The sequence below is a fragment of the Ammodytes marinus genome, assembly GCF_949987685.1.
Source record: "Ammodytes marinus genome assembly, chromosome: 11".
Classification (NCBI taxonomy): Eukaryota; Metazoa; Chordata; class Actinopteri; order Uranoscopiformes; family Ammodytidae; genus Ammodytes; species Ammodytes marinus.
Window position 1 is genome coordinate 12281550 of NC_137215.1, and position 24212 is coordinate 12305761.

General features: G+C 41.4%; 1 protein-coding gene across 4 annotated transcripts in view; it reads left to right on the forward strand.

The window, feature by feature from the left end:
• ccdc88ab (coiled-coil domain containing 88Ab) overlaps nt 1-24212 on the forward strand; it is a 73920-nt gene that overhangs the window by 47079 nt on the left and 2629 nt on the right. For 2 of the 4 annotated variants that reach the window (XM_080036665.1, XM_080036667.1), the window contains 20 exons: nt 1103-1286; nt 1435-1565; nt 2978-3271; nt 3453-3635; nt 4250-4528; nt 4854-4978; nt 5461-5599; nt 6234-6410; nt 6512-6673; nt 7742-8019; nt 8523-8666; nt 8803-8989; nt 9359-9504; nt 9611-9703; nt 9882-10084; nt 12593-12670; nt 14486-14722; nt 15345-15398; nt 21617-21891; nt 22470-23950. In XM_080036665.1, coding sequence (XP_079892791.1) covers nt 1103-1286; nt 1435-1565; nt 2978-3271; nt 3453-3635; nt 4250-4528; nt 4854-4978; nt 5461-5599; nt 6234-6410; nt 6512-6673; nt 7742-8019; nt 8523-8666; nt 8803-8989; nt 9359-9504; nt 9611-9703; nt 9882-10084; nt 12593-12670; nt 14486-14722; nt 15345-15398; nt 21617-21891; nt 22470-23402 — 4302 coding nt within the window. In that variant the 3' untranslated portion in view covers nt 23403-23950. Of the gene's footprint in view, nt 1-1102; nt 1287-1434; nt 1566-2977; nt 3272-3452; nt 3636-4249; nt 4529-4853; nt 4979-5460; nt 5600-6233; nt 6411-6511; nt 6674-7741; nt 8020-8522; nt 8667-8802; nt 8990-9358; nt 9505-9610; nt 9704-9881; nt 10085-12592; nt 12671-14485; nt 14723-15344; nt 15399-21616; nt 21892-22469; nt 23951-24212 lie in introns of those variants that run through there. The other 2 variants (XM_080036668.1, XM_080036666.1) reach the window with 2 other exon arrangements.

Sequence of the window (24212 nt, forward strand, 5' to 3'; positions counted from 1 at the left end):
TTGCCTTGCAGTTTCAACGTATTTCCGCTCAGGCAGGGGGCGGCAGTTGAGTAGGAGGTCCCTAATGTGGATAAAAACCACATTGGTGTTCCCACTACCAAATGAATGCGGACACAATGGTCACAACGGACGTAAACCACCTCCGAATGTGGTTTTTGTGATCCGATCTCAATGCGTCTTGAGAGTGTTTTCACCTGTAGGCTAGTTAGAGCTTTATTCATGTGATCCGATTACAAAAGTCAGATGTTAATGCCAAGTGGAAACGGGGTGTGTTTGTCTGCAGGGATTGGAAAGGTGTTACACCTAAATCTGACACCTTTGATTAGTTTAACCTGCTGATTTGCATAATCTGGCTTTGATGAGCTACAGTGGCTGAGAACACACACAATGTTGTACTCACAGTTTATTGTGGGCAATTAGAACCAGTTGGTTGTAAAACAATAAATAATAATGATATCAAACTAAAGCAATGTCAGTCCAAAATGGACCAACATTTGAGATGGGGCTAATCCAATCCAATATCTGACGCTGATACAGCCGTAATTCACTCCATACACTGATCTATATTCCATAGTCTGGTGATTTTGTGAGTAATGACTATGGAAAAATGCAATTCTCAGTTTATAGCCCACATGTTGTTCCACAGATCAATTGAGTTATTATATATTGAGTTATTATTATTATAAGATTAATTCAACATTAAAAATAAATGACTTTGGAAAACATTTCAATTTGATGTTTTTTTTAATAAATGTTTTGCTCTTTTAATAAGAAATGCTGTGTGGTTTGCTTCAGCTTCATGTAACATAACACAATACCAACAACAACAATAATGATGATAATCAAGAGAAAGAGCTCTGGTATCCGAATCGGCTCTGTCCAAAAAAACATACATTTTATTTGGTCTAATTAAACTAGAACATTTGAAGTAGAAACTGGCAGACTTTCCTGTTTATTTCCCAAATCTTTCATTTAATTTTTTTTAAATATCTGTCTCCCAAAAATCAGTTGATACAGCCCTAAACCAACAAACAGTCAGCCACTTATATTAAGCATATGACCCCTTTAGCTTATCATTGAAACTGTGAAGTGTGTTTTCCAGATGAAGGGTCTGGAGCAGGAGAACAAACACCTGAGTCAGACGGTGTCGTCCCTGCGTCAGCGCTCTCAGGTGGGAGCTGAGGCCCGGGTCAAGGACGTAGAGCAAGAGAATCGCATTCTCCACGAGTCCATCTGCGAGACTGCTGCCAAGCTCAATAAGATGGAGTTTGAAAGAAAACAACTACGTGAGTGACCCTGCATGGTGTTTTAAATAGTTTCTGAGCTTCACTGCAATAAGTGTGGGTGTAGGTTTTCCTCTATCTATCCTTTTTTGGTTTGTAAAAGTGTTTGTTGTCTTTTTTTTTTAAATCTTTGTTTTGTTGTTGTATGCAGGTAAGGAGCTTGAAGTGACGAAAGAGAAAGGTGAGAGAGCGGAGGAGTTGGAGATTCAGTTGCAGAAGCTGGAAAGGGACAAGGACAGCCTTCAGAAGAAAGTTGCCAGCCTTGGAATCACCTGTGAAAAGGTCTGGTTCATTTTTCCCCTAGCTTAGTCTGTATTGTAAGATGTTTCTGTTTCTGTATGCTCAGTTGGTCAGTCAGTGTCAGTTTCCAGCCCATATGGTTAAACTTCAGTAGCATTTATGCCCTCTATGGAGTAAATATAAAATGTTAAACTTTTTGACAGAATTCTGTTTACTACAATGCCCCCTGTGGGTTATTTAGCAGCAGTAGTTTCAGTTTCGAGAAATTTCCATCAGAATTAAATGGTTTGCTGCAGTGCAGTGCAGACTGCCACTGTATTGTGGCTACCACTGCTGCATCATTTTCTTCTGCGTTGTTGCCTTGGACACTATTTGTCCGTAAGTATTATATTTATTACCATTAGGATGTTAGAAGGAAGTGTACTTACTGTACCTTGTTGTTTTATTGTGGTGTTAATGTTATGCCCTTTTATAGAGATAATGATTAACTGTAATACACAGAATTATGTTGAACATTTAAATTTTTTATATTTACACTATAGGGGGCATAACAGTAGCCTTTGTTTCATGTTATCAGATTTGATGTGAAATATTATTTATTCTTTTAATAAATGTAGCAGTAACTTGAAAGATACATATTATTCTAAATGTTTAATATGAGCAATGTTTGTATTCGGTATCTTGTTATTTAAATCAAATCAGAGTAGAATACCCACATTTTTTACCAGTATTACCAGCCTCTGTAGCTAGGATTTTTCACTTTAATTATGTTATTATTCGTGTCAAAATCTTTGACTATCTGTATCTAAGACCGGAAGATAAACTGAGTTAATTAAAAAAATAATAATAATAAAGCATCATGTAAGAATACATTGAAAGCGCTGCCGGCAGAATATAATAAAGTAGACAGATTTATGTTGCTATCAAGAATTAGAATCAAAAATACTTTATTGATCCCCGTGGGGAAAGAATGGAAACATACGTATGTAGTACTCCACAAGGCATAGCCAAGAGGTTCTAACAATAGTACTAATGTATTAGAATGAGAAGTAAATAAGTATGAATATTGTTCTACAATATGTACACAATGTACTGGAAGCAACTGGAGTATATGATACAATATGTATACAATATCAATAATACTGTAACTGTGCTGTAATAATAATTGTGAGTGACCAGTTGATGTTAACAGTTAAATTATTGCATTGATGAAATATTGCACATAAAAACAGCTTGGTGCCAAAATCAAATCAGCTTTATTTGTTTTGCCCAATATCACAAATACACATTTGCCTCTGTGAGCTTCACATTCCGTACGTACAGTATGACACCCTCTGCCCTTAGACCCTTAGCTCGACTCAGAAAAAACTCCCAGTAAAAAACCCTCTAACTGGATTTCAAAAAATAAATAGCATATTCATCCATTACTGATGTGTGTGTTTATGTATGTGTAGGTGTTTTCGTTGGAGAAGGAGAACACGGAGCTAGAGGCAGAGGGCCGGCGTCTGAAGAAGAAGCTTGACTCTCTTCAGAACATGTCCTTCCAGCTGGAGGCTCTGGAGAAGGAGAACTCTGCTCTAGAGGATGAGAACCTGCAGCTGCGGCGCTCTGCGGAGAGCCTCCGCATGGCCGGGGGCAAGGCCGCTCAACTGGAGGCAGAGAACAGGGAGCTGGAGAGTGAGAGGAGCCATCTGAAGAGAAGCCTGGAACTGCTCAAAGCCTCCTCCAAGAAAACCGAGAGATTGGAGGTGAGACTTGTCGGTTGACACTTTTACAATAAGGATACATTAAAGGAGAAATAAGTGACATCTCAAATCCCTATTGTTCCATGTAAGTGGCAGGGGATATGGCATGTAGTGGGGGGAGGGAGCGTCCAAACTAGTTCACGGAAAGCTTTTAATATCCTAATCTGGCCTTTATCTCTCCCAGGTGAGTAACCAGGGCCTAGATACAGAGAACCAGCGCCTGCAGAAGGCTTTGGAGAACAGCAGCAAGAAGATCCAGCAGCTGGAGGCAGAGCTGCAAGATGTGGAGACAGAGAATCAAACCATCACACGCAACCTGGAGGAGCTCAAGATCTCCAGCAAACGCCTGGAACAGCTGGAACAGGAGGTATAAGCAAAAAGTTCATTTATTTGTTATTGTAACAATGCGTTCTACAGATTGGTTTATAAATCATTTACGTATTGAGAGACACATTTGTAGAAAGTTTGGCCACAATAGTGTCCCCACACACTCTTCTCTGGAGCCTAAAATCAAGTGGGATAGCTGTAGTCGTTTTACTGACATAGTTTCAGTTACTTTTTTCCAGGGGGATGAACTGATTCTTCCTGGCAGAATGAGGTCAATCAGATTGGTAAAAAAAATAAAAATAAAGTAGTTTAGGCCGACTGAGATCAGGGTTTGTGATACAGCAGTCTAAATCATCTTGTATATTTAATAAACAAATGTGAAAATGTTTTATTTGGCGCTTGGAGTAGCACAGCCACTCTTTTTTAGCTCCGACAAAATTACAACATGTTACCCGGCAACGTTGATTTATCCCAGGATTATTTTTTCGCAAAATATTAGATTTTTTTGTTAATCTGTGTCCACTTTTTAGCCAAGCATGAATTTCACAAGGCGTTAAGACTAAAAGTAAATGTCATGATGAAATGATGTTTTAACCGTTATGTGCCGTAATCTGACCCCCCCTCCCCCCTCCCACTCCCACCCACTCCTTTTAGAACAAGACCCTGGAGCAGGAAAGCTCGGTGCTAGAGAAAGACAAGAAGCTTCTGGAGAAGGAGAACAAGCGGCTGAGGCAGCAGGCTGAGATCCGCGACTCCAAGCTGGACGACAGCAACCAGCGCATCTCCTCCCTGGAGAAAGAGAACCGCACCATGGGCAAGGAGATGATCTTCTTCAGGGACTCCTGCACCAGAGTCAGAGACCTGGAGAGGGAGAACAAGGAGCTGACCAAACAGGCCGCCATAGAAAAGAAGACCCTCATCACACTCCGAGAGGTAAGGATATACTGTAGCCCCTCATGTGAGTCATGTGCCAACCAGGTCTAGGGGGTGATACTTCCAGGGCCAGCCAAGGATTACAATAGATACATCTGGAAATATGTGAAGCTGAATGAATTCAGTCATGAAGGCCCCCTCGAAAAAAAAAAAAAAAAACTCAAATGAAAAGCATGTTAGTTTTGTTCTACTAAATTCTGCTTTAGTGGACATTCATTTAATTAAGGTTGTTGTTAATTCAACGGATTATTGATGGAACTCTATTTATTGATAATCCTAGAAACCAAAGCATATAACGTGTGTGTGTGTGTGTGTGTGTGTGTAGGAGCTTGTGAGTGAGAAGCTACGGACACAGCAGATAAACAATGATCTGGAGAAACTGACCCATGAGCTGGAGAAGATTGGAATCAACAAGGAAAGGCTGCTGCATGACGAGAGCTCTGATGACAGGTACCATCATCTGACTCACATTCTCACTCACTCACTCACTCACTCACTCACTCACTCACTCACTCACTCACTCACTCACTCACTCACTCACTCACTCACTCACTCACTCACTCACACTTTACAGATTACAATTATCATCTAAGGATCAGAATCATTCATTTTAAGTGATCAGTGCTGTTGGGATTCCAAATAAATCAGCCCAGTGGCCCATTTTTTGAATCAGGTGTTGAACTTTAAATTAATCTGAGTGTAGTGGAGACACATCCTCTGGGAGATTTCTGATGATATCTCCTCCCACCTGCTACACTCAGGAAGTCATTTATTCTCGCTACTCTGTGGCTATGACGATAACATTAGATTTTATTAGGATAAAAAATATGTGATTAAAGCCTAAAATGGAAAACACACATACACACACACACACACACACACACACACACACACACACACACACACAGATGATAACTTTTGTTTATTTTCAGGTTTAAGCTCCTGGAAACCAAGCTGGAGTCGACTCTGAAATCATCTTTGGAGATTAAAGAGGAGAAAATCGCCGCCCTGGAGGCCAGACTGCAGGAATCATCAAACCTCAACCAGCAACTTCGCCAGGAGCTGAAGACGGTCAGTAACACACACACACACACACACACACACACACACACGGATTGTGCATTTCGGATGTGTTACTGTACAGCTTCTTAACTCAACCACGATAGATTTCTTAGCTTAACCACAATAGAGGCGACCTCAATTCACACTCACAAAAACACCCATCTCCCGGCCCGTCCACTTGAGAATAGCGTGTTCTTAAATGTATCCGCAGCAGTCTAAAAACACTAGAAACACTGGAAAACACTGATGGTTTTTTAAGGCCGACACATTATTTATTCATCAACTATTCCACTCCTAGCAACCTGTTTATCTATTCATGAGGGCAGTGGGAGTCTGTGGAAGAGGTGGAGTGCAGGATGTCTGCTTTCCTTAGGGAGGCGTTTGTTTTGTTGAGTCACCTGTGGGTTGATTTCAGCTGTGAAACTGTAACAGATCTCGTCTTGTACTTACTTACTTTAGAGTAATACATGACATTTTATACTTGTATTCGTGTAATCTGTATTCCTCATTTAGTAATACTTCAGTCAAGCGCGGAACATTATTAGACATCTTTGATTTAATTGATATTTGTGTTGGAGACTTTTATTGTGTTGTCCCAAACAACTGCTCAAGTTTATGTGTTGACCGGTGTGTCCCTCTTCAGGTGAAGAAAAACTACGAGGCCCTGCGTCAGAGGGAGGAGGAGGAGAGGATGGTGCAGAGCTCGCCCCCTAGAGGAGGGGATGACCCCCAGGCTGTGAATAAATGGGAGAAAGAGAGTCATGAAACCACCAGGGAACTGCTCAAAGTCAAAGACCGACTCATTGAGGTGGAGAGGAACGTAAGTTAGCACATGTGATATTTTCTTATATGCAGTAAATGGTGAGTTTGTGCTTGATTCACAAATCAAGTCTTTTTATAATGTGTGTTTTTTCATCCCAGAATGCCACGCTGCAGGCTGAGAAGGCGGCCCTGAGGAGCCAGCTCAAACAGCTGGAAACACAAAGCTCCAACCTGCAGGCTCAGATAGTGGCCGTGCAGAGGCAGACTGCTTCTCTACAGGAGAACAATACGTCGCTCCAGACGCAGAACGCCAAGCTGCAGGTAATCCTACTATACTATACAGTGTCCAGTAGGCAAGGGATGACTGCTTTCTTACAGACCAACCAATCTACCAGTTTAGTAGTGTACAACTGAAATCTAACACAGTCCCAATAGGAAAATGTATTAAAAAAATCTCTTTTTTACCCTGGATTTGAATGAAGAAAAACCTCTGAAAGCTGATGTATAAATGATATAATTATGATAAAGTATGAGTTTACATTGGTCATGATAAACTCAGATTGAAGCCAATGCTTCCCCTTACATTGTATGATGCTGTATATAATACAGTAACAGAGTTAAACACACACAATTAAAAGCCTCTTCTTTCATCATTTCTCTGTTTGTACAGTTGCCTCGACAGGCTGCTTAGCTGCCTGGATTTAGACTTGTTCTCCCTGTTTGGCACCAATTCAAACCCTACTTATTGGTGACAGGATTTACACTGACCATAGAGTAGCTTGTAGCTGTCTCTGTGGGGGTTTGTCTCTTGATCTGTTTGCGTTGTGTGTTTGCGAGAACATATGTATACAGGTGGGTGTCTGTGTGTTTACTGGAGGTAAAAAGCAGTTTTTATTTAAAGGTACGGAAAGCGTGTCAGCACCTGGACCGTGTGTGTGTGTGTGTGTGTGTGTGTGTGTGTGTGTGTGTGTTTTTCTCAGAGTGTGAATACACACACTGGTCATGATTGACGAGAGATTATTTAGTCTAGGAAACCACAGTGACCACAAAGGAAACATGTAAAAAAAAAATGTCCCTGCTGGTGCTATGGCAATGGAGCTTACAGCAAAGCTGGAGAACAGACCCAAGAAAGACACAGTGCCCCCTATAGACAAACAATGCAATAACATCTGCTTACTTGACCTATTGTGTCCAATAATGACTTGAGGGGCTCTGGGCTGCTCAAAGATCACATAGAATGTTGAGAATGTGCTTAATGCTTCCTTCCTTCCTTCACACTTTCCTCTTCTTGTCTGCCCCCTATCTCCTCTCACAAATTCTCCCATAAGCCTTGATTTTAAAACATACTTCTGTCTCCTTCTCCAATGTCAACATTGTTATTATTATCAGGTAGAGAACTCCACCCTTAGTTCTCAGAGTGCGGCCCTCATGGCCCAGAACGCCCACATGCAGAGCCAGCAGAGCAGCGTGGAGGGAGAGCGAGAGGGAGCCCTGAGGGACAAGGAGGAGCTGAGGTCCACCTACGAGTTGCTTCTGCGCGACCACGAGAAGCTGGCGGCGCTGCACGAGAGGCAGGCCTCAGAGTACGAAGCCCTGATCGGGAAACACGGGGGGCTGAAGACCAACCACAAGAGCCTGGAGCAGCAACACAGGGACCTGGAGGACAAGTGAGCATGGGATATATGGGCACATCATGCTACAGTATAATTACAGTTCCAGTCTTATTCACGACTATTTAAAAAAAAATTAAATTCCATATCGAATTTTCTCCATATATAAAGTACTGGAGAACTCTTTGAGACAGATGTCAAAACAGGGGGAAAACTATCTCTTTGTTCAAAACCTTAAGAAAAATAAATTTTCGCGCTCACCATCCCATACTGGATCGACATAGCTTTCCAATGACTTAAAGTCTCTAGTTGTCTTGACCAGTCTAGAATGGCCGTTTTCACTCACGACTTCTCTGACCTTCATTTGTACATTGTCTCTTCTTCAGGCAATATTAAACAATAATAAAGCAGCAATGCTGAAAAACTTGAGGAAACTGTAGACCCCCTGGGATAGTGAAAACAATATGTGAGATTAATATTCCTTCCTGTTGAACTTCAATCTTTCTTCATGGAACTCATTTAACGGTTTGTAATTTGTGTGTGTTTTTTTTTGCATGAAGGTACAAACAGCTCCTGCAGAGGAAAGGGGAACTGGAGGAACTGGAGAAAAATCTGAAGGAGCAGCAGGAGAAAATGGCACTGGAGAACCAAACGCACCAAGCCACAGCCGACCAGTGCAAACAGTACAAAGAGGAAAACGACAGGTCAGCTCAACCTCGATCAATCTTTGTATCTTAATCAATCTGCAAACTAATAAGACGTTAATAAAGTGACTTAACCTTTACAAATCTCTTGTTCTCCTTTCACACGCACATGTGTCCATCAACTCTCTCCTCTCAGACTGAACACCAGCTATCGTCAGCTGTTGAGGGACAACGAGAATCTCCAGGTGGACCACAAGAGCGTGAAGACACAGCTGAACAACGCCAAGCTGGATCAAACCAAGCTGGAGGCCGAGTTCTCTAAACTGAAGGAGCAGTACCAGCAGCTGGACATCACCTCCACCAAGCTCACCAACCAGTGTGAGGTGAGGAGACGCAATCTTTTCTCTCTGGGTTTTGGTCTCCCGTTTTAAATCCCACCGGCTCCTTTTACATATTTTTAATGTACATCATAAAAGTTAAGACGACTTGTGAAGCCAGCTGTGTCGGAGATGGTTGATCCCTCTTACGTTTTTGTATTTGTTGTTGAGGAAGGTGTCTTAGCATCTCTTTAATGTTGCTGTGTGTGTGTGTGTGTGTGTGTGTGTGTGTGTGTGTGTGTGTGTGTGTGTGTGTGTGTGTGTGTGTGTGTGTGTGTGTGTGTGTGTGTGTGTGTGTGTGTGTGTGTGTGTGTGTGTGTGTGTGTGTGTGTGTGTGTGTGTGTGTGTGTGTGTGTGTGTGTGTGTGTGTGTCAGTTGTTGAGCCAGTTGAAAGGAAACCTGGAGGAGGAGAACCGTCACCTATTGGACCAGATCCAGACTCTGATGCTACAGAACCGCACACTGCTGGAGCAGACCATGGAGAGCAAGGACCTGTTCCACGTAGAGCAAAGAACATACATGTAAAAACATGTTAAAATGCTGCAGAAATTGGTTGCTTTTTTAGGATTGTTTGTGCATTTTCACTCCTGTCTCTCTTAATGGTTCTCTCATTTGTTCACCCATCAGAGACAAGCTGAATGAGCTGAGGAGACAGAAAGAGAAGCTGGAAGAGAAGATCATGGACCAGTACAAGTTCTACGACCCCTCACCTCCACGCAGGTGAATAGTAACTTTGTCTAATTACTTCATAAAAATAAAAAATATATATATATGACAAACCCTGACCCTAAAAACAATCGAGATTTGATTAAGTTGTGTACATTTTCCTTTTATCCTGTCCTTTCATTTCTGATAGTCTCTTTGTCTCTCTTTCCGCCTCATCACTCGTTTCTTGCAGACGCGGCAACTGGATCACGTTGAAGATGAAGAAGCTGATCAAGCCCAGGAGCCGTGAGAGGCAGCGCTCCCTGACGCTCACTCCCTCTCGCTCTGAGATGGGCGACGGCTTCCTGTCCTTTCCCCCGGACAGTCAGGACAGCTCCTCCATAGGCTCTGGCTCCAACTCCCTGGACGACACACTCATGCAAAAGAGGAGCAGCAGTGAGTACAAAGCCAAAACACCTACAGCACATACACACATATACTGTAGATGTAGTTAACCGTTTTAAACCACCATCGGAGGGAATTTGGGTGTGGTCAAGATAAATGTGCAGACAAATTTCCCATACAAACCCATGCTGTACTTCCACTACCAAATGATGCACTGTTAAAGTATCTGTGATCAAATACTGCTTGCTAGACAAGTGGACAAAAACATACATACGTATATAAAGAAAGCATTTACAAAATCAGTTGCCAGCTAGTGCTATTTGATGCTGGATAATCTTTCACTCACACATAATTAGATTCTGAAGTACCCACAAAGTCACAATACAAATTTGTACTTGGTGTGTGTGTGTGTGTGTGTGTGTGTGTGTGTGTGTATGTTTGTGTGTGTGTGTGTGTGTGTGTGTGTGTGTGTGTATGTAAGTTTGTACGATTGTGCACCAGTGCAGTGGTTGAATGGGTCTTTCCTGCCTTAACTGCTTCTTTATTTCTCTCTCGGCGAAGGGAGGAGAGGGCAGCAGCCCCATGCCGAAGGGCAGGGTTCCTCCAATGGTATGCGTCAGAGGGGGAGGGTGGGCGGGGTTTGTGACCCGACTATTGCGTCTATCAGCGCATGTTTCTGTGAGTCCATTGTCTGTGTCACTCAGCTCTCCTAGAGGTCACGGTTGAGCTGCACAGCACCACAAGGTTGACTTTGAACCTGGGACCTGGTTAGAAATAGACACGAATATCTTTTGTTTGAAACAACAGAGGATGCGCTTCTTTTCTGCACCCTTATGCAATTGTAAAATAGTACTGGAAGTACTGGTAAATACCACAACAGTTTGACACTTAATTTCAGTCCTAAGAATATTATATTTGTTTATGTATTTAGTGACATTTAAACCCAACAGATGACAGAAGTACTATAAGTAATAAAGAATAAAGTGCTATAAAACTGATTGTTTCCAAAGGGAGCTCCCAACTACCAAATTAAATTCTGTTTGCTTTTTTATTTTCAACTGTCATTTGTTCATCCAAGAATATTATAAGAATTGTGCTAAGTCTTCTTCTTTTAACAGTGTTCAGGTATCGACATGAATCAAGCGCATCTCATGTCGTTCAAATACTGAAAAGCACAGGTCCAGTTCACTCTTAACTTCTCCTCCATCAGGTCTAAGGCTCTTATAACTATTTTACAGTTATGTTACTCTTCTGATCTGTGCAGCTCACCTGTAAATAACCGAGACACGCCCTCTAGCGTAGCATCAAAAGTTATTAAAAGGTGCAATGTGTTGTGGCTGACTTCCAGTCAATGTAAGATGTGTTCAAATACTGGTCGTCAAAGAAGATATGGAAACAATAATAAAGCTTGTACATGGGTAGTCAGAAGGTTAACATGTTCCAATAAACAAGTAGGTTTGTTCATGATTTAACTGTAAAGTTGTAGCAGTAAAGCAGTTAACACTATAAGAGAAATAAAAAAAAACATGAACAAATTATTTACAGGGATACCGTCTTCATTAAAAAACATTAAGACATGTGCCAAAGACATTACCGAGTCTAATATGAAAATAGGAAGTTATATCTATGAAATCACTGCTGATACCCTTTCCTTGACCTTCTCACTCTCCCGATTGCACCATTTAATATTCTACATCCTCTGTGTTTCATTTAGGTGTGGTAATGTGCCGACAGTTGTGGTGTTATGTAAAGTTTTAAAATTGGCTGCAGAATACAACTCATGACCATTAACATGAGAGAGAGTGTTTGTGTGTGTGTGTGTGTGTGTGTGTGTGTGTGTGTGTGTGTGTGTGCGTGTGTCTGTATGCATAGTGCGTTTACATTTTTGTATATTTTTGCATAACATGTCCTTTGTACATAAATCTGCCCCTTAAAAATATTAGCCAGGTTTTTATTGAAGAGCTCTTTGGGAGGCATTTCAGTCCATTCAAAAGTATTTAATTTAGAAATTAGAACTGTGAAATAAATGTTTATTTTTTAGCCATGCTATTCAAATTCAGTGTGGCTGAACACAATCTCTTTCTCTCTGGGATAGATAAAGAGATACAAAAGTACATAAACCTTTTATGAGCATCACAATACAATACACCAGTATGTTTGTTTAGAGAAATAGTTAACAGCTCGATTAACTTATTGCTAATATGTTTGAAAGAACAGTATTGAAAAGGAAGTCTATTCCTACATATTTATAATAAAATATAGAATACACTTGATCAAGTAAGCGTTGTAAAGATGATGACCAATCCCTTTGAGTCAATATAATGTAGTGGTTGTGTCTATTGCATTGTTGCCTGTTGACCAGTTGAGTGTCCAGGGGCTCAGCTGTCTCTCTCCCCTGGCTCTCTCTGTTAAAACATTAACCACATCCCTCTGTTCTGCCCTCTTTTTTTTCTTTTTGTTTTTTCTTTACCTCCACCTCCCTCGGGCTTGTTCTGTCGCTCTCTCTCCCCCTGTCTGTCTGTCGGTCTGTCTGTCTGTTTCTGGCTGCGCTCTTGACAGCTATAAAAAGATTGCCTTTCATGAGGAACAGATCCAAGGACAAAGACAAGGCCAAAGCCATCTACCGGCGCTCCATGTGTAAGATCTCCGTTAGCTGCCACGCTAGCCTTCGTCCGCCTCCTGTTCCCCCCCCCCCTCATTGTCACACTAGGAGAAACAAAGAAGGCACAGTCACTGATGATGGCTGGCTGCAGTGTGGGGTGGGGGTGTGTGCGAACAGTTGCAGTTTCAAGTTTCAGTCACACCTCTTAAAAATCCTGCTCAGGCCTAACAGTCATGATTCAAGTTTAAACATGTGTTGCACAGTCATCGTACCCCCACGCTGCGTCTGGTGACATCAGTGACCTGTATTTCTTCCTAGTTATCCCCCACCCACTTGCCCTCCGTGGGTCTGCCGCCTCCGCTTACTCCTGTAGATTATCTACTCCTACCTTTCACCAGTGTAGTGTCACTTTGTCCTCACTCTTAGCAGATGAATGAATAACACAAATCTCACTAACTTGTCTTTTAAGCAAAGATGTTTTAATGACAATGAATTTGGGTTCAGGACTAACCTCACGAAAACGTAACACAGTAGAAATGTTCTCTTCTTGTAGATCTGTTTGTTGTAGAGTGATGTGGTTTGATTGCCATCTTAGTTCAAGGTGACATCTGTCAAAGCTTTTCTTTTGTTTTTAGTGATTGTTGGAGTCACTATGCAACTGGCAACTTAAATGGGCAGCATTGTCATGTGCTCTGTGGTTTCACTTTGTGTATGTTGAATAAAAGGCTGTGTGTGTGTGTGTGTGTGTGTGTGTGTGTGTGTGTGTGTGTGTGTGTGTGTGTGTGTGTGTGTGTGTGTGTGTGTGTGTGTGTGTGTGTGTGTGTGTGTGTGTGTGTGTGTGTGTGTGTGTGTGTGTGTGTGTGTGTGTGTGTGTGTGTGTGTGTGTGTGTGTGTGTGTGTGTGTGTGTGTGTGTACAACTGAGGGTTTGCCTTTCATGCAACTGTGGTGTGTTTGCTTCCATCTTTAATTACAGCATGACAAAAAAAACGCCTGATCACCGCCACTCACACTCACCATGGAGGATCTAAAATGGAGCCCTCACTCACTCTCTCTGTCTCTTTTTTTCTCTCTGTCTCTCCTCCTCTGTCAGTGTGCTGCATTTCAGATCTTATTCTGCTGACATGGACTTGCCTTGTTCCGATCTTTTGTGTACAGCTGCTGCTGCTGCTCGGAGCAGCTCTGCATGCCTTCATGCTTCTCTTCCGTTGCATACAACTCAGTAGACAAAGTGCATAGAGACAGTGGCCTCTAGGGTGATTTATCACCCAAACCTAAAACGTATCGGTTGTCCATTGCTTCCCAGTCAATCTCAGCCAAACCATGCAGCTGCCATCTTTATGCACATTGTTTTAATATTTTGAATGACTTAAAAAAAAATATATATACAGTATATCTGCATGTGCCTCAAGTTTCAAAAGCTTTGTTTTTGATACATTTTTTTGATATTCAAGATCAACTTCTCAAATTTTGTGATAGACGTCAACGTTATTTTGATCAAGGCCTCATTAAAGTTAAACGTCTGCCTATTGTGGGAGTTGAGCCTTGTCTTCTATGAGGCTGCCACATTAAGTCACAGTGAACCAAAAAAAAAACTGGAACTGATTAGAGAGGTCGCACTTTAGTTGTAAGCACTTTATAGCAAGCTGTGGTAGGCAACCTTCATCTGAGCCATTTTGAATCCCTAGTGTAGTGTAAAGGGATTTAAAATGTACGAAAAATATCTAATTATCTCAAGATTTATTTCAATTCTTCTGACTAGAAAGTCTGGGCCATGACTTTAGGAGAGATTTACATGTATAACATTACAATGTTTCTGTCTTTAATTCCTATCCCTCTGCTGCCCATTCAGCCATGAATGACCTGCTGCAGACCATGGCGGTGGCGGGGGGCCCCGGGGCCCAGTGGGCCAGCAGTATAGATAACCTGGACGGTACTGAGGCCCCAGACGGCTGCATGAGCGTCAGCAGCCGACGCGGCGGGCGGAGCATGAAGGAGCTGGCCTTCTCCACCAACGCCATCGACTGTGCCGCACTCACCCTGCCCACTGCACGCCACAGCAGGGCCAAGCTCAGGCTTCAGGTCAAAGGTCAGGAGACTCCTTTTTTATTTATGTGAGGTTATTTGGAAAAAGCAGACATTATGAAGAATTGGACCCTTTTTAAATGGGGTTGAATGATTGTAGAGAGATATGTTTTGCATTATTTTGCCACTGTAAAGCATTTACATGTATGACTCGTTTCCACTGAGCAGTGCGGCTCAGTTTCGGTTCGGGTCAGCATGCTAATGCTAGATCTGGCTTGCGTTTCCACCGCCGATACTATCTTTTTGGTAGGTTGGGTTTATCCTGGATGGCGATAGCTACGTAGCAGCAGGGCACAGTCTAGCCTGCTGATTAATTCAATGAAGAGGGAATCGCCACACAATAAACAAAGAGCTCTGCACCGACATTTTTCCCTAAACCAAAGACTCTTCACCGTTGAGGAGGTGACTACACATGGCAATGATTCTGTCGACCAATCAACGGACTGCCGTGTATAGCTCCACCCTTACTCACTTATTTTGGGACCCTACCCAACTTTTGATGTGGAAACGCATATAAAAGTGCAGAGTGCTCAGTGGAACTAGGCTGTGGGAAACTGATGGTGAAACTTTGTCACCTCAGAATTTAAAAAACAGCTGAAGCATCACTTTCTTCTGTATCTCAACAGATAATGCCTCTTGTGAGGATGTTGCCGGCTCCTTAGATGACCCCAAGAGTCAAGGTAAGACTGGGTATAACGTTAGCATCAAACTAGGGTGCACCAACGTCATTTTCTTGTCTGATCCCGTTTGACGATTTTGTAAGAATTCAAACCTGCTCATAACGATTTTTGCCTTCTACAATTTTTTACATCGAGAACCATTCACATCATACACAAACATTCTACGACCTTTTCTTACTTTTATTAAAAACAAAACTATTTTAAAAATTAACTTTTTAATATTTGTGTTTGTAAAATTTAGGCTAAATAATAGTAGGTTGTTGTGAATGTTTTGGGAGTATTCCTTCACACACCAACAACAAAAGCTTCAAATAGGCTAGTTGTGGGGGGACTCAGTTGAGAGGCTGCTCACTTCAGAGCCTTTTGGCCACCTTTGACACTAGCGCAAAGCGTGTCTATGTTCCCGAAGCAATATTTTCCCACATTTCTAAGTAATCTAACTATATAATAGAGAATTGTCTGTGTGTGTGTCTGTGTGTGTGTCGATCTCACTCCTATTCTAACCTCTCCCTGTCCCCTTACCCTAACCACCCAGCTGTGATGTGTCTGAACCTAAACGCCTATTTCAGGAACACACGGCTGTGGGAACATCGTGCTATGGGAACATAGGGATGACCCCGCCAGTGCTATATGGCTAACAATGCTAGCCTTCAGTGCATCCTTAAAAAAAATCACACTCTGCCTCCTTCGGCGCTTAAGATGTCACTTTGGATTGATATGTAGATAAAAATAACATGAATGTATTTTTCCACCAATTTTTTTTTATAACTTTCTTTTTCAACTCGAGTCCTCACCATACAAACCATATTCATCTTTATTTTAAGGATTTTAACCCTTTAAATTACAGTTGTTTTAGAAAAAGTCACTCGTTTTTTTTAATGGAAAAACACAAAATATCAATTAAAAGCTAAATAATTAGACTGAATTGGATTTTTTTGAGGGGGATTGTATGAGTGTGATAATTGTAAAAAATGTGCAATGAAATTGATTTGAATGCATTTTTATATTTTTTTATATCTAAGATTTAAAAAAAGACTCACACTCAGCCTCCTTCGGCGCTTAAGATGTCACTTTGGATTGATATGTAGATAAAAATAACATGAATGTATTTTTCCACCAATTTTTTTTTATAACTTTCTTTTTCAACTCGAGTCCTCACCATACAAACCATATTCATCTTTATTTTAAGGATTTTAACCCTTTAAATTACAGTTGTTTTAGAAAAAGTCACTCGTTTTTTTTAATGGAAAAACACAAAATATCAATTAAAAGCTAAATAATTAGTCTGAATTGGATTTTTTTGAGGGGGATTGTAAGAGTGTGATAGATGTAAAAAATGTGCAATGAAATTGATTTGAATGCATTTTTATATTTTTTTATATCTAAGATTTAAAAAAAGACTCACACTCAGCCTCCTTCGGCGCTTAAGATGTCACTTTGAATTGATATGTAGATAAAAATAACATGAATGTATTTTTCCACAATTTTTTTTTATAACTTTCTTTTTCAACTCGAGTCCTCACCATACAAACCATATTCATCTTTATTTTAAGGATTTTAACCCTTTAAATTACAGTTGTTTTAGAAAAAGTCACTCGTATTTTTTAAAGAAAAAACACAAAAAGTAAAAAGCTAAATAATAATTAGTCTAAATTGGATTTTTTTGAGTGGGATTAGAAGATTGTGATAGATGTCAAGAATTAACAATAATATTGAATTGAATGCATTTCTATTCTTTTTGCTATTTAAGATTTAAAATGTGCCCTCCATTAAGGGCCATTGTACGGCACACAGAATTCTATTAAAACCACACTTTTTGACCCTGCTGCCAAAAGATGAGAGAAACTGATTTTTTTATTATTCTTTTGGTTCCTTGTACTAATGTCTTGACATTTTCCATTTTTTGTGTTTTTTACTAGTTGTTGCTAATTTCACACATATGCCAGTGTTTCAACTACAGGCTAAAATGTAAATTTGCACTCCCTTGCTACTTAGGCCACTGCAGGCTACATGAATAAAATATTTGAGATAACATGCCCTGTCTGGGTTCTTCATAATAGCATAGAGTAGTGTATATGTGTATTTCAACAAATATGTATTTGTGAATATGTGTGCCTGTGTGTGTATCAAATAACAGATAGTGAAATTCACATAGAAATACAGCTCAATGTAAATCCATGAAAACAGCATGTTTCGATCCCATGGTTAATTGAGGATAAGTTTGTGAATATGGTAATATTACACATTCATCCTGCTCTTATAACTTGAAATTTTATATTTTTATGATTTTTTCAGATGTTTTATGAATTAAGTCCTGCCTATAGCCTTTACAACTGATAACAATACAAAATGAATCACAGTTCCCTCGTTTCCACTAGGGGTATCTTTGCTCTTCAGGCCTATAAGGATGAAATTCACGCATCAGCTGTAAAATAGTAAAAATGTAAAATTTCAAGGTATAAGAACAGGATGAATGTCTAATATTACCAAATTCATGTATTTAACCTCAATTGACCATGGGATCAACACATGCAGTTTTTATGGATTTACACTGAACTGTTTTTCTCTATGTGAATTTGAGTGTCCGTGTTTGGATACACACACAGACACGCACACACACTTATTTGTCGAAAAACACATCTATACTATACTATGCCATCACTAAGAATACAGAGAGAGCATTTTAGCTGAAACAATTTATTCATGTGGCCTGCAGTGGCTAGTAGCAGAGGAGAGCAATATTAAATCTCAGCCTGTAATTAAAACCAATGGTATATGAGAGAAAACCGATGCAATTAAAAAAAAAAACATAAAAAATTTAAATTTTCAAGACATTAGTGCAAGGAAATAAAACAAAACAAAAAAAATCTGGTTTCTATCAGCTATTGGCAGAAGGGTCAAAAAATGTCGTTTGAATGGGAGTCAATGAGGTGCCGTTTTGGCCAAGGAGGCTGAGTGTGAGGAAAATTAATATACAGTGCATTATAGTGTAAATTAATGAATTGAGGATAAAATTCATAAATTGGTCAGAAAACATTAGCCTTGACCAAATATGAAGCCATTTGCATGAACACAGCCTCAGCAGTTGTGAAATGAAAAACCAAAATGTACCAAAAAGGGCCTAAGATGCACTGAAGGCTAGCATCGTAATGTTAGCGTTACCTCTAGTGTATGAGCTGAGACCTTCATGGCTGGGTCTGATACTAAAGCAATGTAACACTAAAGACTTTCTGCTGTCATAGACTGTATATAAAATAAGGTTTTAGCAGTGACACGCACCACATTCCTGTTCCTGTAAAGAAATGTCAGCTCACGTTTCGCCAGTTAGGCTAAATATTTTCAGTGTGGAGCTGCAGCTCTAGGAAATGTTTAGTTAGCATTAGCAGTAACTTAACGTTGTGCTACAGAAAGTTTTTTTTTTCCATTTTGTTTTCATGTAGAAAGCCGTGTCACGGGGAATGCGGGTGGTGACGAGCTTGGTAGAGGAGTCCGGCCGAGCACCGATCAAGGCAAAAAAGGCCAATCGGCCCCAGCCTTTCAATCTGTGCAACTCTACATCAAACTTTACACTGATGTAAAGAAAGAGCTGGGTAATAAGAATTACAGCAGCCTCTAGGCTCCAGCAATGAGTAAAGACTGAATGGCTTTAAAAAAAATTAATACACATTTTTTTAAAAGGCAGGACATGTCCTCAGCAGTCCCAGGGCTAATCTTTGGCCTGCCTTCATGCACTTCCATTAAGCCTGATTTACAGTTCGAAAAGCAAATTTAGAGAGGAAGAGAGCGAGAGGTCTGCCTCCAATGAAAGTAGGATTGACTCTAATTCAGGCTTTAGGGCATTATCCAGGGCAGTTAATCTGCAACCAGCCAACTATTCATCAGTTCTGTGTCGCTCCAATGTAGATGACCCAGTTGTTAAACAGCAACCAAACTCCTGCCACACATTCATGGCTTCTTAAACTAGATTTACACCATTTCAGAGAGACAGTTTTTTGTCTCTCGGAAGATACTTTTAATTTTTTGTTGCACTTTATTTTCCATGCATAGACTTTGCAATAGAATACTTTATTTAACCTTCAGTCCCAGATGGTTCCACAGGACATTAGCGTAGCATTAGTGGGCAACCTGGATTCTACTTAGCTGATGATCGAGTTCCCAGAATGCATTCCTAGAAGCCAATACATTGTTGTGAGACCCATTTCCCAATGTGTCTCTGTAAATGGCTGGAGGAAATGGACTTCTTACTCAGACCGGACATTGCTCCTAATGTGTCAGCCATTAGGTTACACACCTTCTTATTTAACTTTTAAAGCAACTTCCATGGCTGCCTATTGTTTGTATGCATTTCAAGCTATTTAGAAACATTAAACTTGTACTGTAGACAGCTGATGATGAGTAGTGTGAAGTCTTGCATCACAACCAGTGTGTGTTTTTGATGTTTGTACAGTAGGCCTATGTGTGTGTTCTAACAGGCTTGCAGGTGTATAGCAATGCCCTGGCTCTGTGTCCTTCTCCTGTTTAGATGAGTGTTATGTGCATAGTGCCCTGTCACATCAGGTAGTAGGCCTAAGTGACCATGGGATCCCACTCTCTTCGCTGGTTTTCCAGACATAAAAATGACAAAAAATAGATTCACTACATGTAACTGTTCATTGTGAATTCTAACTTGGCGTCGTCGTTCATGTCCTGAAAACCAGTTTGAATTGATTTCACGGTGCCTGGTTTCCAGCTGAGGTGGTCCTTGGAATAGGCTACACCAAAATAACGGTCACATTGTCACCACTCTTTTTTCTTTTCTTTTACCTCCTTCCTCAAGTTTCACAGACCTCCCATTTCTTGTATTAAAAAAAAATTATTACAAATGTTATTTCTTAATTACTCTATTGTCCTCTGTTATTCAGTATTGACTCTTTATCAGTTTCCTTTTCCTCAAATAAAAGGTGGGTTGGTCCTTGGCTTTAGGCGGTCCTGCCCTCTGCGTCAGTAGTTGCTTTGTTTACTGGCTGGACATATTGAGGCTGCACTGGCCTGGCACTGAGCCCTCTTTCCCTGTCCCTCTGCCTGGCATGTGCCATCTGCTGCCCCAGCAGGAGAGCGCTCTGTCAGACTGCTAGCTTGCACCTACGTCTTACTCTTTGTGTTAGTGCTTGTTGTGTGTGGGTACATTTTAAGATTGTGTTTATATATGTATATATCCTAACTGTGTCTGTCTGTGTCTGTGTATGTGTGTGTGTGTGTTCCCTCTTATCCCTCACCCAGCCTCCAGACCCTCCAGTCTCCATAGCAACAGGACCGCCAGTAGTAATAGTAACAATAACTTCCACCTCACTTCTCCTGTGGAGGGCAAAGGTATACTCCTCCTTCCCTTAACGCCCTCCTCTCTCGTCTTTGACTAACCACTCTCGCCTTCCTCCATTTTGCCCCGTTTCTTTTTCTTTCATGCCTTTACTCAAACCTACTTCAATGTGTCCTCCTGTGAAAATTGGACCAAGTCGGTATGTCCTGACTTGAAGGTTAAGGGCTTTTTTTCTCACCTTCAAAATCAATATATTAGAATGAGACCGTAACGGGATGACACAAAAATGAAACCTGAAATACATTTAATATTTAATGTAGGTTTTGATGCTGCTCCAACAGAATTTCTTCACATTCCTTTACATTTCTTTTTTCACTTATTTTCCAAGTAATTGATGGAAGGTTGTAAAGCTACACTACGGTTTGATTTTGAAGGCTCGATGAACTTAGATCTCACAAACATTGCAAAGGATATCATGTTTTTTTTGCCATACATTTTGCTTTTAAATGACCTGATTTACTATGTATTGTGAAATTTAGGATAATAGTGGTTCGATTAAAGGTAGAATCAGCGATTCTTGAGAATATTAGTTGATTAATGTATTTTTGACAACATCCAGTGTTAATACACGGCCTAGGCTCTATAAAAGGGTATGTAAACAAAGGGAATGTAAACAAAAGGGGCCTACCTCAGCTAGCAACATGCCCGTTTGTACACAGAGGTTGTGTGTCAACACACCAGATGTTCTTTCAGCACACACACAGCACAGACAATCCGCTGATAGTGACAAAAAGAGATTTTGACAACAAGCGTCTCCAGAACTGCTGACTCCACCCCTTTTTAACAAGATAAGATTTAATAAGCACGTTTATAATAATGGTCTTGGAATACGTTCTAACCGTTGCCTACCCCCTTTCCCCAGGCGTGTTGAACGGCAGCCTCAGCCGGCCTCACAGCGAGAGCAGTGGAGAGTTCAGCCTGAGTTTAGACCAGGAGGTTTGGTCCAGCAGTGGCAGCAGCCCCGTCCAGCAGCCCAGCTCCTCCCGCTCCTCACACCAGAGCCCCATGCAGCCACGCAGGTCTCTGGACCCGACCACCTCCACAGGACAGACCCAGAGCAAGAAGACCACGGGGGCCCAATATCAAGAGGTGCTTTCTCTGCAACAGTTCCTGGATGAGGGCATTGATCCCGCAGAGGTAAGAGACAACAAAACTCTGAAGTGATGGGCTTTACTGTACAGTATGTTGCTGTTATGTTTTGTCTGTTTGTGTAGGATTGTAGGCAAGTTTATTTTCTATAGCACAATCTAGACACAAGGCAGTTCAAATGGATTTACAGGGGCTATACAAATACATTAAACATATAAGAACATATTGAAATTTCGTTTGACAGAAAATAAAAACAAAAAGCAACCGGCAGACAAATTGCGAAAAAAATTAAAAGAAATTGCATGAAAAAGACGATAAAGACGAGCAAAGTCAAAAAGTTACAGGTTAGGAGGTCAACGGAAAGGTTTTGAATTTAGTGTTGCAGCAGACCTGAAGAATTCTGTTTTGTTTTTTTCCAAATATGTGGTGCATAAAATCTGAAATCTCCAAATTCTCCATATGTTTATTAGTCTTGACTCTGGGGGACAGAAAGTAGACCCGGTCCCAGACAAACCTGAGAGCTCTGGATGGCTCATAGTCCAGATCAGAAATATTTTCTGTCCCTGCATTTTTTGTATGATATTTCCTAATGGTGCCGCTTTTTGTTTGCTCTGTCGTCTTTTTAGTCGGGCAGTCAGGAGAACCTCACCGTGGACTCCCCTCGTCTCTCCACCTCCTCTGAGCACGTGCAGCAGAAAGAACGCACTGCTACAAAGAGCCGGGGCATACTGCGCTCCGCCAGCGGGAAAGCGGCTCCAGTCAGCTCCACCGACCGCCCACCGAGAACCACCTCTGGCCAACCTGGTCGCCCCACCCTACGCAAGGCAGAGAGCACCCGGGTGAAAGGCTCTGTGCCTGTGCGCTCCAGTCTGTCCTCTCAGGCCAAAGCCATGTCCGTCTCTGAACGCCTGGACTCTTCTTCTGCTTCCTCCTCCACTCTTCCCCGGGCCAGCAGCGTCATCTCCACCGCCGAGGGCAGCACGCGCCGCACAAGCATCCACGACCTGCTGTCAAAGGACAACCGGCAGCCCGTCTCCGTCGACTCCTCTCTGCCCGTCAAGGCTGGGCTACGCTCGCAGCCTACCCCCAGTGAGTACCACCACCCCAACCTAAAGGGACCCCTTACCACCACCACCACCACACTGCCCAAGTCACTCAGCTTACCCTGCAATAGCTCGGAGGATCCCGACCTCCGCACCCTCGAGTCCTTCCTGGGCCCGTCCTTCACTGTAGAGTCGGTGTTCATGGACCCCATCTTTAGCGATTCGGCGGGCAAAAACCACCTCCCCTTCCTGTCCCTTAACCCCACCCTAGTCAGCAACATCAGCGGCGGGCCCCCCGTCGTAAATAAAACACAGCCTCTCCCTATCCCCAGCCAACACATTTTGCCCCCAAACCAGGCCCTTCACAGCCAATCAAACGGCCAGGTGACATCCAGCAGCCCAGCCAGTGTCAAAGAGTATAACGAGGGCGTTGATCCCAGTTGTGTGAATAGTTCTGACCAGTCACTGAACCCAGAGGACAACCAGTCTCTGTGGTATGAGTACGGGTGTGTGTGAGTGACAGGGAGGTTCTGGTTTTGGTCTTTTTTTTTCTTCTTTTTTTTTTGCTAGACTTGACTTAAAGAGGGGAGAATGACAGGATGGCAAACTGGCAAATCCTCCTCCTCTGCATGTATTTATTGGAGCACTGTCTGTCTTTGTGTGGTGTTTTTGTTTAGTTATTTTCTGTTTGCAATAGTGCCGATTGGTGAATATTTTTTGCTTTTTGCTTTTCTCTGAGCTGGGACTTTAATGAATGTTATTCCGTCCAACTGCCTTAACCATGTTATCGTTCCCTCATTAAACCCTTTTCACTGGCTAACACTAAACTATTATCTGCAGTATTGGTTTAATGCATCAGCAAATACTTTGTATTCCTGTTTCTAGCTTGAATCTAAAAATAGCAGTGAGTATGAGTATTGGAGATAGCAGTGAATTCGTCTCCAGGATTTAAAAAACAAAATCATCTTAGCTGTTCATGAATGAGCATTGTTTTATATTATTAATATTTCTTCTTCTTTATTGCAAATCCAAATGGATTTTCTTCCAATGTGCCAGATAATAGATTCACTCTCCACTTTCTGTTTGATGATGTTTCAATGTATGAAGGAGTTCCTTCTTCACTGCTTTTGACTCGGTTGCATCATCCACTCAATTGCACGGCTTTTTTTTTCTGTTTTGTCTGAAACTCATTTTGATTGCTGTGATCAAAATGGTCGTCATGTTTTATCTTCCTTTTTGTTTCTATTGACGGTGTGTACTGTTTTTTTGTACATTCGACACCTTTTTTTTCTCCTTTTTTTTCTTTTGTGTACATTGAGTGGGGCA